The sequence below is a fragment of the Oncorhynchus mykiss genome, chromosome 9 (genome assembly GCF_013265735.2).
Source record: "Oncorhynchus mykiss isolate Arlee chromosome 9, USDA_OmykA_1.1, whole genome shotgun sequence".
NCBI classification, from domain to species: Eukaryota; Metazoa; Chordata; class Actinopteri; order Salmoniformes; family Salmonidae; genus Oncorhynchus; species Oncorhynchus mykiss.
The window spans coordinates 20,008,936-20,020,706 of record NC_048573.1 but is presented as its reverse complement, the minus strand read 5'-3'; the positions used below and the strand labels follow the sequence as shown (position 1 = coordinate 20,020,706).

Genomic DNA, 11,771 nt, shown 5'->3' with positions numbered 1-11,771 from the left:
AAACACCTGAGCTCAATTTCAAGTCTCATAGCAAAGGGTCTGAATACTTATGTAAATAAAGTATTTCTGTTTTTTTATTTTAAATAATTTGCGGAAAATTATTGTTTTCTCATTCATGTCATTATGGGGAATTGTGTGTAGTTTGCTGAGGAAATTGTTTTATTTAATCCATCTTAGAATAAGGCTGTAACGTAACAAAATGTGGAAAAAGTCAAGGGGTCTGAATACTTTCCGAATGCACTATATCTCCCTTTCCCTTCCTCCTCTCAATCAATCCTTTCTTTCTCGTTTTTTTTTTTTTTTAGTTTCTCCTACTTTCTACGAATTCTGTGATATTCTTTGCATATTTAAACTTGGCTCATTCGTGTTCTCTTGTGTTTTTACTCTTGTTGACTTACTGCGACTATGATTATTATTGTTGTTGTTGACGTTGCTGTTGTCTTTGCTGTTGCTATTGGAAAAAAAAGAGCTTCTACCAAATGAGAGATTGAGAAAACAATAAAATCGTACGTTTTGGTGCACAAATGCACCTCTTATATCAGACGTCTTATAGTCGGAGCATAAAGCAAAGCGAAGAGGTTGAGAGAACACAACAACAACAAAACATTTCTTGCTTACATTCTAGATTCGGGGCTTGCAAATAACCTATATAATATACTACATATGTAACCCTAAATGCGTTAAGACAAAATGAAACAGTGTACTATCTTAACATCAGTTAAAGTACATCAATTCATTATTCTCTGGAAACTCAGAGGCTGTTAGTAGAATCAAGTCAACTTTATATACTGTATCCACAAACAGCCTTAAACATAACATAGCTGAAATAAGTGTAAAGAAGTTAAGTCTGAATTAATCGGGAGATGTAAACTCTTTACATGCTAGTTGAAATAGACCACTTTTAGTTAGTTCCCTGGACATATTTCAAATAATGAAAGTAGAAGATGTTCATGTATTTCCTTAAAACCCTGAATACTCCACACAGGTGTTCCAAGTGAAGAGTCTATAAACTACATTTCACTGATTACGTTTCCTAGGAAGTGTTTTGCAACCCCTTAACTAAAATGGACACGGTCCAATCAGGCACTTCCTCTCTCTTTTCTTGTTCTTTTTTCAGATTTTGTGTTTTGTTTTTAATTCCTCGATATTTCGTGTCACTGTGTACGTTGTGGTGGTGCCGACCGATAAACAATGAGTGGCAGTTAAACATGTCAATAATAAAATGCATCTCTTTTTATTTCGAGTTTTGTTTGTAATAAAATCAAATTAAATTGAACAAAATTATGTGATTCGTGGATGGATGCTTGAATAGCAAACACAGGAAAACACACAGGCACATCGGGCTGCTGAATCGCCTCCTCTAGCCCTCACAGGAAGTCCTCCCAGTCTGTCTGCACTGTTGTACTGACTCCAGACCTTGAGCTACAGAAGTATGAATCACAGGTGGTGACGACTCAATACACAGTAGTATGTGAGTCATGACTAAAGAACCAGAATAGTGCAGCGTTCCACACATTCTATTTAGCAATACAGTGATGTCATTGGGGGACGCTGGAGAATAACGGAGGAGTAAGAAGATTGTCTATTTTTTGTTTGTCATATTGTATCATAGAGCAGTAGTCGTCCCTGGCCAGAGTTGAAAGCGAACACAAGGAGATATTAAAAGGGTTTAAAAAGGTTTACCATTTTATGGGAAGTGAGCTTAGAACAACAACCAGCATTGCACACATCATTTCGCAGACACGTACACACACTATATCCCCTTGCTGGTTCTTCAACCTTGACCTACTTTTTTGGACTTCTCACAGACAGGCCTCTTTGTGCTAAATAATGCTTTTTAAGTTGGCAATAAACTTTGACATTTAAAAATATAGGAATTGGGGGAGTGAAGTGTTAGGAATTTGATTCCTCAAAAGCGTTCAGCTATTTGGTTCTGGTTGGATTCAGGAAGTGTGTGTGTGTGTGTGTGTGTGTGTGTGTGTGTGTGTGTGTGTGTGTGTGTGTGTGTGTGTGTGTGTGTGTGTGTGTGTGTGTGTGTTGGGTTCTGAAAGGGAAATGTTAGATGCAAAACGGGCTAAATGTGAGGTGCAAAAGGGAAGCGGAGAAGGATTAGGAAATCAAACAGGAAATATGTTTACAACACAATAACACACTTTCCACTTGTGCTCTAATGATGACAAACTACAGCTCTTTTGAGCTGGAAACCAGAATTATTTGACTTTTGGGAAGTCAGTTTAGAACAACAACCAGCATTGCACACATAATTTCACAAACACGTGCACACACAATATCCCCTCACTGGTTCTTCAACCTTGACCTACGGGTTTGACTCACAAATAGACCTCTTTTTACAAATGAGGTACTTTCCATCTAATGATGAGAAATTAGGACTGTTTTGAACTGAAAACTAGAATGATGTGACTTTTGCATTGTGGTGTATTTGTCTGTGTGTGTGTGTGTGTGTATGTGTGTAAATTGCTGAGGAGAAGCCAATGTGGTCACCCACACACTACTTATAAACCAGAGTAGGAGTGTTAAAACATTAAACCAAACCACCTGCTAGAAATACTCTGTTTGTACTGTCTGTGTTCAATACATATTGCTGCAAATGGCACCTAAGAGAGCTTGGAATGAGTACAAGTATTGTGATTACGATATACAAAATCATTTATATTTCCACCATGATATACTGCATCTCGACAGGCTGAGCCTTATATACACAACTACGCCGGGATTCAATCCAACGCGTCTCATAGCACAGCTCACTGTAATGGACTTTTGAAGGTCATTTTCTCTTGAGCCAACATGCGCAGCGATTACTGGGGATGCGATCTTCGTGAATTTGGGGGAAAATGCCTTTAAAAGACTCATTGTCGGCTGTTTAGAGTGCTGCTCTATAGCGCATCTTGGAATGAATCCCGGCCCTAGTTCTTCGATGTGCAGTCTGAAACTGACAATCATGTAACATATTGAAATGTGATTCGACAGAACATACTGAATATTTGTATCTAAAATGATATATGATAGGCCTATAATGTTAAGAGACTCAGTTTAAAAGATTGAGATGGATAGTCATAAAGAGTCTCTAGACTGAGAGACGTTGGTAAGATCATAGGCTAGTTTTTTTGTTGTTGTATACGTTCCTGTGTGTGAAAGACATGTACAACCCAACTGCTGAGATAACAAGGATCAACATAGTTCAACATATCCATCCAGCTCATTACTCAGAATCCTTCTCATTCAGTAGTCCACCAGCTTAGCGCCTCAGAGAGGTGCATCATGGGTCAGTTCCCTGCTATGCTCAGGCGAAGTCACGGTGAACTAAGACTCAGGAGGATGAGCTTCACTCCAGAAGAGCAGCATCAACTGATCCAGACAACGTTCCATGGGTTTTCCTTAAAAAAGCAGGGGTAGAATCGCTAGGAGGGTCTAGAAGTGCATAAGTATCCCTTTATAATCTTCCTTACAGCTTCTGTCTTTGAAGAAGTATCATACAGAGCAGAGGAGGCTGGTGGGAGGGGGGGCTATAGGAGGACAGGCTCATTGTAATGGCTGGAAGGAAATAAATGGAGCGGTATCAAACATATGGAAACCACGTTCGACTCGGTTCCATTTATTCCATTCCAGCCCCTACAATGAGCCAGCTCCTCCCACCAGCCTCCTCTGATACAAAGTGTCTGTAGCGAACATGATCCATAGTTATTCCAATGCCCCTGATCATTGGTCCAGATTTCACAATAAAACAAATGAGGAATGTCACGTTGGTGTGTCTCATTAATACAGGTCGGAGTAGGACAAACCGCTTCCTTCAACCATTTTTCCACCCCCTCCATCCTTCCAATATTTCCATCCTCTCCGGCAACTCAGTTGACCTTGAAGAGGCTTAAGTAGTGCTTCCCCGTGGTGTGGAGGCTGAAGCCGGCGCCTGTGATGGCCTGTAGCTCTGCCCCCTTCTCTAGCCGCAGCAGGCCAGACACCTGGCAGGGTTTGAGAAAGTGGAACTGGTGGGATCCGGATGCAGGTGTAGTGCCATAGCCCTCCATGCACTGCAGCTTCTGCAGCGGCTGGCCGCTCTTCACCACCGCCACTTCCAACTTCACCAGCTGAGACTGATTCTCATTGAACAACACCTGTGGGAGGGATGGAGGGAGAGAGAGAGGTGGAGAATAAGAAGAAGAAGTAGAAGAAAAGAGCAGACCAATCAGGGTTTGATTGAGCCTGTGTTGTTTGACAGGGGTCGTTTTGGATGACGGGTGGCACAGGACTACAACTCTCAGAGGCTCACCTGACAGTAGAGGAAGTAGACTCCAGCTCTCTCCACTGTGAAGGTGCCTCTGTCTGTGTTGTACTTCACAGCTTTGCTCATATTCAACTGCTCCGAGTCCGTCCATCCTTTTATCAAGCCATCAGCTCCCACTGAAACACACATGTTGTGGGGGAGGAACCATTGCACCCATTGACATAAATATAGCAGTATATTATTTTCTCTTTATTTATACTGTAGGTTTGTGTGTGTAGGGTCAATTTTGTACAGTTTGTATCATTGTCATGGGGGCAGTGATCTTACGAATCCAATTCCAGAAACCCAGAAGACCCTTTTCTATAATAATTGTCATCCTCAAAAGGTTTTGCAGCTGCACCATCGAGAGCATCGTGATGGGTTGCATCACTGCCTGGTATGGCAACTGCTCGGCCTCTGACCGCAAGGCACTACAGAGGGTAGTGTGTACGGCCCAGTACATCACCGGGGCCAAGCCTCCTGCCATCCAGCACCTCTAAACCAGGCGGTGTCAGAGGAAGGGCCTACAAATTGTTAAAGACTCCAGCCACCCTAGTCATAGACTGTTCTCTCTGCTACCGCAAGGCAAGCGGTACCGGAGCGCCAAGTCTAGGTCCAAGAGGATTCTAAACAGCTTCTAACCCCAAGTCATAAGACTCCTGAAGATCTAATCAAATGGCTACCCAGACTATTTGCATGCCCCCCCCCCCCCCCTTCTATGCTGCTGCTACTCTCTGTTATTATTTATGCATAGTCAATTTAATAACTCTACCTACGTGTACATATTACCTCAATTACCTCGACACCGGTGCCCCCACACATTGACTCTGTACAGGTACCCCCTATTGTTATATATAGCCCAGCTATTGTTATTTATATATATAGCCCAGCTATTGTTATTTATATATATAGCCCAGCTATTGTTATTTATATATATAGCCCAGCTATTGTTATTTACTGCTGATCTTTAAATATTTGTTATTCTTGTCTGTTACAAAAAAAGCTATTTTCTTAAAACTGCATTGCTAGTTAAGGGCTTGTAAGTAAGCATTCCACTGTAAGGTATTTGGTGCATGTGACAAATAAAATGTGATTTGATTTGATCCACGTTCATAAAGCTTACCTTTCTGAACAGACTCTTTGGTTACTAGCGGAAAGAAAGAGAGGGAAAGGAGTAATTAAGATTTTATAACTGTAATCGTATTTGGTGTCCAATCAAAACCACTTCAACAGATGCTACATTATAACACTGTGGGTGCGTTTGAAATGGCACCCTAAACCTTATATAGTGCACTAAGTTTGACCAGGGCCCATAGGGAATAGGGTGCTATTTCGGATGCAGCCTTTGATGAGGATCTGCCAAGTCACTTACTCTCAAACTGAGAAGCCACTTTCTTTCCATTTCCACTCTTCCCTTTCCCAGTTCCCCCTTGCAGAGGGAAGGAAGAAAGAATATGAGTTAATACGACAGAAGAAAACAATTCAGAGGGATGTTGTTGTTTTTTTTGTTCCAAGCAGCTGTGATGTGTGTCGTGGCGACCATAATGTATTAATTTGCAGTTGTTTATCCACCACCTGAATACTCAACCGGCTCTAACAGATGGAGAAGGATTTCATTTCTCCTCTCCTGCTCTGTTCTGATATCTGTCATTTTTACATGTTCTCAGTTAAGTGTAGTCTACTTTCCTCTCTGTCTGTTCTCACTACTTTCTGTGCCAGCTGGAGTACAGCAAGACAGAAGCATAGAATACAGTACGAGAGAACGGGGTAAGAGGGAGGAGAGGGCAAGAGATAGATGGAGGGAGAGAGAAAGAGCTCAATGGAGGGAAAGAAAGAGGCACACAGAAGGGGACGATAGAAAGAGAAGCACACAGAAGGAGAGAGAGACAGAAGACAGCTGAGGGAGAGAGAGAGAGAGAGAGAGAGAGAGAGAGAGGGAATGGGGATGGAGAGAGAGGGTGAAAGATGGAGCAAAAGAGAGAAATAGAGAGAGGCCTTTGGCTGTTCTATGACCCAAATTAACTGTAACGGCCCTGTCAGGAAAAACAGGCAAGAGCAACAGCCATGGCCACCGTTCAAATAAATACAATATATACAAATCTATCTTGAAAACTGGGGGATAGGTGGATAAGAGGGGGGAGAGAGGGGAAAAGAGGAAGAGCGAGGGGTAAGACAGGCCTTTTTGTTCTCCAGAGGTTTGTTTTAGCTCCAGTATCAGGCCTGCAGGGAGTGATTCCAGGCCATAAGCCCATTTCAACTACATTAGACGATACGCAACGTGACGGTCTTATAGAGTTTTAGATCTGATTTGGTTTGATCCTAACTGCCTAGTTTTAGGATGTCTCATGTCATCGGCTGTAGTTTCCAAGATTCAACATGTCAAACCTTTAGCTAAAGTCTTGAGAATGGAAGGATCCATTTAGCCAATCCGAGAGCAGTGCGCTAATGTCCTGTGTTCAGCAAAGCAGCTAGCTAGCTAACCAAGCAGAGAGCTAGCTAGCTATTTTGCTGCACATAGCTAGCCTAGCTTGCTGATATTTATCTGACAAGCAACAAAGTGTACCATGTTTTTGGTGCATGTATCTGATGACACTTGTTTGCTACAATACCTTAGTACAAAAAGTCTCCAATTTGTTTCATAGTTTTATCGAGTCATTGTAAAGAGGCACGGTTACTGTGGAAACGGCCTCAACTGCATGTATTGTCTTCTTGATCTGAATGACCTGTCTTTTAATCAGCTGTGGTACAACACAAAATTCAAAAACTTGCTATATTTATCTTGTCTAGTCTCATGTTGGCTGTTGTATCTGAACTGGACTTTACACACACCCACACACACTCACTCGTTCACTCACACAAATACACAGAAAGTATTCACTATAGGATCAGTTATGTTGGGGGGAAAAAACAGCAAACATTGAACACTGGGGGGCTTGGGAATTTAAGCCATTTATCATTTGGCCCATTTAGGGATGACATTTGACATATCATGCTTCTGAACTGAACATACAGTACCAGTCAAAGGTTTGGACACACCTACTCATTCAAGTTTTTTTTTTTACAATGTAGGAAATAGTACAAATAAAAAATAACATTTAAAAAAATATGTATTATCCCCTTTTCATTGTATCCAATTAGTAGTTACAGTCTTGTCTCGTTGCTGCAACTCCCATACGGACTCGGGAGAGTACGTCCTCCAAAACACAACCCAACCAAGCCACACTGCCCGCTTAACCCAGAAGCACCAATGTGTCAGAGGAAACACCATGACAAACGTGTCAGCGTGCACTGCACCCGTCACTGGAGTGAGATGGGACAAGAACATCCCTGCCAGCCAAAACCCTCCCTTAACCCAGACGACGCTGGGCCAGTTGTGCGCCGGGTCTCCCGGTCGCGGCCAGCTGCGACAGAGCCGGACTCGAACCAAGATCTCTAGTGGCACTGCGATGCAGTGCCTTAGACCACTGCGCCACTCAGAAGGCCACAAAAACAGTAAGAATAAAGAAAAACCCTTGAATGAGTAGGTGTGTCCAGACTTTTGACTGGTGCTGTACATCAACTCTTAAAGTGTCACTCCAGTCTCCAGTCAACTCTTAAAGTGTCACTTCAGTCTCCTTTTCACCGAATTCAACACCTGATTTACTTAAGAAAAGGCACACCTCAATAGGTGGTCCAGGTAAGTCATGACATAGCACAAGTGGGGGGGCGGGGGGGGGGGGGGGATTTCCTCTTTTGTTCTCTATTGCTCCTCTATTGTTCCTCAAGCAAGGGGGAGGCCGATGACATCACAGATTCCCATCAGACCAACTCCTTGAATTTTCAGTTTTGTCTAAAAAACTGTATTTTGCTCAAAACATCGTTCTTTTTTTACCCTTTAGTGTGTGTACTTTACCGCATTTACTATATTATTCTGTATTTATATTCAACAGGAAAAGTTCCTAAATCACTGAAGGATGTCTTTAAGTCTTGAGTAGCACTCCTAACAAATTGACCCATGTTTACTATTGGCCATCTTCAGCATTATTTCATGACACACACTATTTAGACATGACATGTGCACTACCTAGCCTATATATGACTGCTTAATCATAAAAAAATTCGGCAAATAATAGCTGTTGTCAGTCTCGTCAAGAGCAAAATCATTTCATGTCCCGGAAGCGTGCAACATTGTCTCCCTCCTCTTGCCAGATGGTTTCTCCAGGTTCTCGTCAGTCCAGAGCAGACCTGTAATTTCTGCATCAGTCATCCAGCTGCCTACTGTTTCCTGTGTCGACTTTTAGCAGCGGGCAGCAAGTGACCACAGGGCCTAACCAAGGTGCCATGCAGAGCCAAGATTCCCCTGGTCTGGTCGCTGTAGTTAAATGCTGCTCCAGCTCCGCAAAAACACAGAGCAGAGCACCATCGATGAGATCTATCTCATCTGTTTGGTTATTGTTGATTATGTATTGCATGTATGATGATGGGGATGCAGAGAAAGAGGCATTGTCTGTAGTAGAGTGTACTTGAGGTGTAGTGCTATTTTGATCCTTTTTTTGCTTCCATGCACAAATAGTCTCACACACACACACACACACACACATCAACATGCAGGCACGCCAGCACACACACACACACACACATCAGCATGCAGGCACGCCAGCACACACACACACACACAGGCATGTACCATCTCTTTTCACCCTTTGCCCAACCAGCAACTCTCTCTTCTCCATGATGAGTTGGACAATGGCCTTACGCTGAGTGTTCACCTGTTGCACAGAGAGAGAGAGAGAGAGAGAGAGAGAGAGATAAATAAAGAGAAAGACAGGCAGAGAGCAAGAAATCAAGAAAGGGAAAGAAAGAGAGAGAGAGAATGGAACCGTCAGAGAGACCATTGAGTCTTCAAATTGGCTCCCGCTGCAAATTTACACAGACAAAAGATTTCAGCAAAACCACATAAACAAATCGTCTTCCAGTATCTGGCAGTATCACGCTGTAACTCCAAGGCTTAGAATAGGTCAACCACTTCCGCCTAAACCGGTTGTGACAACTAATGGTGTTTTTAGTGCCCGCATTCCTCACATTTCTTAACTCCCTTTCTTAACTTCCCTGCTGAGACTGAGAAGCAGGAAGGGAAAAATAACGCTGTGCTAAAATTTGTCAAGCTAGCAAAGTGAACTTGAACTTTATGAAGGACTGGGGCCTGCCGTATATATGCCAAAGAGGAGGAAGTAGGTTTCAATATACCGCTAGTGTGTCGGTGCGTGCAGCCTATGGGGTGGTTTTGATGTACTCAGGTCTGCCTGGACTAGAGGTTACATTTATTGGGGACTTGAACTGTCCCAGGCCAGCTCATTGAGTGCTTGCAAAAAGTATCAACAGATGGCAGAGTCAGGTCACTGGTAGCCTACTGTCAGACACACCATGAGTGACATTGAGTGCATGTGTATTAAGTGCATAAGTAGACTATTTGAGGATGCACATGCATAATGAATTATTAATAAAGATGAGTTGCGAATGAATGAAAAGATCAGTCACTTGTGTTAAAAGACCAGTGCTGGGTAAATTGTTACAATGTAATACAGTGTGCATTACGATGATGTATAGAAATAATTGTACTATGCATTTGAAAGCAATACTTTCACCTACAGAATTATACCACCTGTGGTAGCCTAGCCTACCTGCAATTAGTAGGCTTTACATGTTGCAAATCGCTTAACCACAGTAAGGTCTACTCTGTTTTACGCAATTCAATGCCTCAGTTCAGTGCAAAGTCAGTTGGCTATAATGCGCGCTCGAGCCAAGAAGTCAAGGGATTCCAGTAAATTGGGCTAAAATTGGAACACAACTGGCAGTAGAACGATTAAACTTGGCAGGGAAACTATAAGCAATAACTCCACGGCTTGAGCACACTTATTTGTAAGCAATAAAACTGCCTCTAGAGCAGTCCCCAGAATGCGCAGGTCACCAGCAGAGAAGTGGCCCGCTATTTGTGTACAACTTAACGCCACAAAGCTTGGGCGTAGAGGAGGGGGGAATTAAAATATGGCTTTGCATTTTCCAGAGACAAAGAAGTTGTTCAACAGTCACTTCAACTGCTTCAAATTGTTAGTATAGAAATAATAACTTGGAGTAGGCCTACAGAGTGAGAGCGTGCGTAATTTACAATGGCAAGACCAAGACGAATTGATGCACACATGCTACGTTAGCGTTTCTACAAAATCCGAATGTGTAATATACATGTATTATACATACCCGTGACAATATATCCTCCAAACACCGGCTTCTCGGGCATTATCACTTAAATAACCGATGATAGTGTGGAAAGCATGGAATGCAAATTTACTTGGTAAAATTGCAATATATATAAATAAATATATATATATATATAAATATATATATATAATAATGACATAGCATGGCTACTTACTTGCTCCAATCGGTCTTGCAGAGTTTTAACGGACTGGGACAGGTCCAGCGTCTGTCTCCAGGTCCACGCCGTAAATAGTGCGCTACAGGCGGCGAGCGACAGAGCCACCATGGCCATGAATACCCAGACGAAGCGAAGTTTGCGCACTGTTCTCCTCTGTAGAATTCGATGCATGGTCGTTCCACATTCCCCGGCTATCATTGCAGACTATTCGAAGTGTTCATGTTAACTTCATTCCAGCGACACATGTTTCCCTTCTTGGTGAAATCAAATCCAAATGCTCACATTTTCGACAAGGCGCACAAGTGTTATTGCCCGCAGTAACAAATTATATCTCAACAGCCCTATTGATAAAAGTTAAATTCATGTGAAAGATTAAACAATTACATGGGTTTCAAATCAATAGCCATTCATGTTGCTTTAATCAATGCATTTAATCAGACGAAATATCGTGGACTGTCTGGCTTGCAGGTCGTATACAAATGCGCAATGTTGAGCAATATGCAGCCAGGGTGCAACGAAATATGTATTTTACATCCACTACGATTGCATCCTTCTACCACTTGATTCGTTGAGTCAACTTCCTTGTCTTCCATTTGCCTTTGCAGCCTTCCTGGGGGTCATTTCTGACCTAGACCACGTATGATCTAGCACACTTTCGCGTGAGCTTTTCTTCTCCGGGAAAGAGTTTTCAGTGCAGTGCACCCGTCGTGTGCCAGACGCTCGCACGAATGCAAAGCCTCAGCCCACAACTTGGAAGCACTCTCAAAAGCCACTAAGTAACTATTAACGCATTAGTCACGCTATATTTGCTTCATTGCACAAATCAAAATACCGAGCTGAATCAACTTGTTGCAGGGAGGGGAGAACTGTAGGCTATTAGAATATACCGATCGACTGAACTAATCCAAGTGTCCACAAGGTGGCTCTGTTGTATAGGGCAAGGTGCTACCCGCAGGCTCTGCGTGACCTGGGGTGTAGTCATTAGTCCAAACCGTTGCAAACAGTTGCGTGTTTGTAACAAAAACAAGAGTTTCTATTGGACTAATTCAGGTAGGTCCCTCCCAGTTTCGTTCCGTTTGA

At 42.6% G+C, this 11,771-nt stretch overlaps 1 protein-coding gene across 1 annotated transcript; it reads right to left on the bottom strand.

The window, feature by feature from the left end:
- Positions 1–277: 277 nt before the first annotated feature.
- Positions 278–11,524, bottom strand: LOC110531703 (tumor necrosis factor ligand superfamily member 12). Its single transcript, XM_036987531.1, has 6 exons — positions 10,689–11,524; positions 8,946–9,027; positions 5,652–5,708; positions 5,403–5,426; positions 4,286–4,416; positions 278–4,130 (listed from the first exon to the last, which is right to left on the bottom strand). The coding sequence occupies exons 1-6, from the start codon at positions 10,887–10,889 to the stop codon at positions 3,864–3,866; spliced, it is 762 nt and encodes a 253-aa protein (XP_036843426.1). The 5' UTR covers positions 10,890–11,524; the 3' UTR covers positions 278–3,863.
- Between the last annotated feature and the right edge of the window lie 247 nt (positions 11,525–11,771).

Excerpts from the sequence above, each read along its gene's own strand:
- LOC110531703 (XM_036987531.1), bottom strand. The coding sequence starts at position 10,889 with ATGATAGCCGGGGAATGTGGAACGACCATGCATCGAATTCTACAGAGG. Across the intron at positions 4,417-5,402 it reads CAAAGAGTCTGTTCAGAAAG|TGGGAGCTGATGGCTTGATA; the intron begins GTAAGCTTTATG and ends TGTGTGTTTCAG. Across the intron at positions 4,131-4,285 it reads TCTACTTCCTCTACTGTCAG|GTGTTGTTCAATGAGAATCA; the intron begins GTGAGCCTCTGA and ends TCCCTCCCACAG.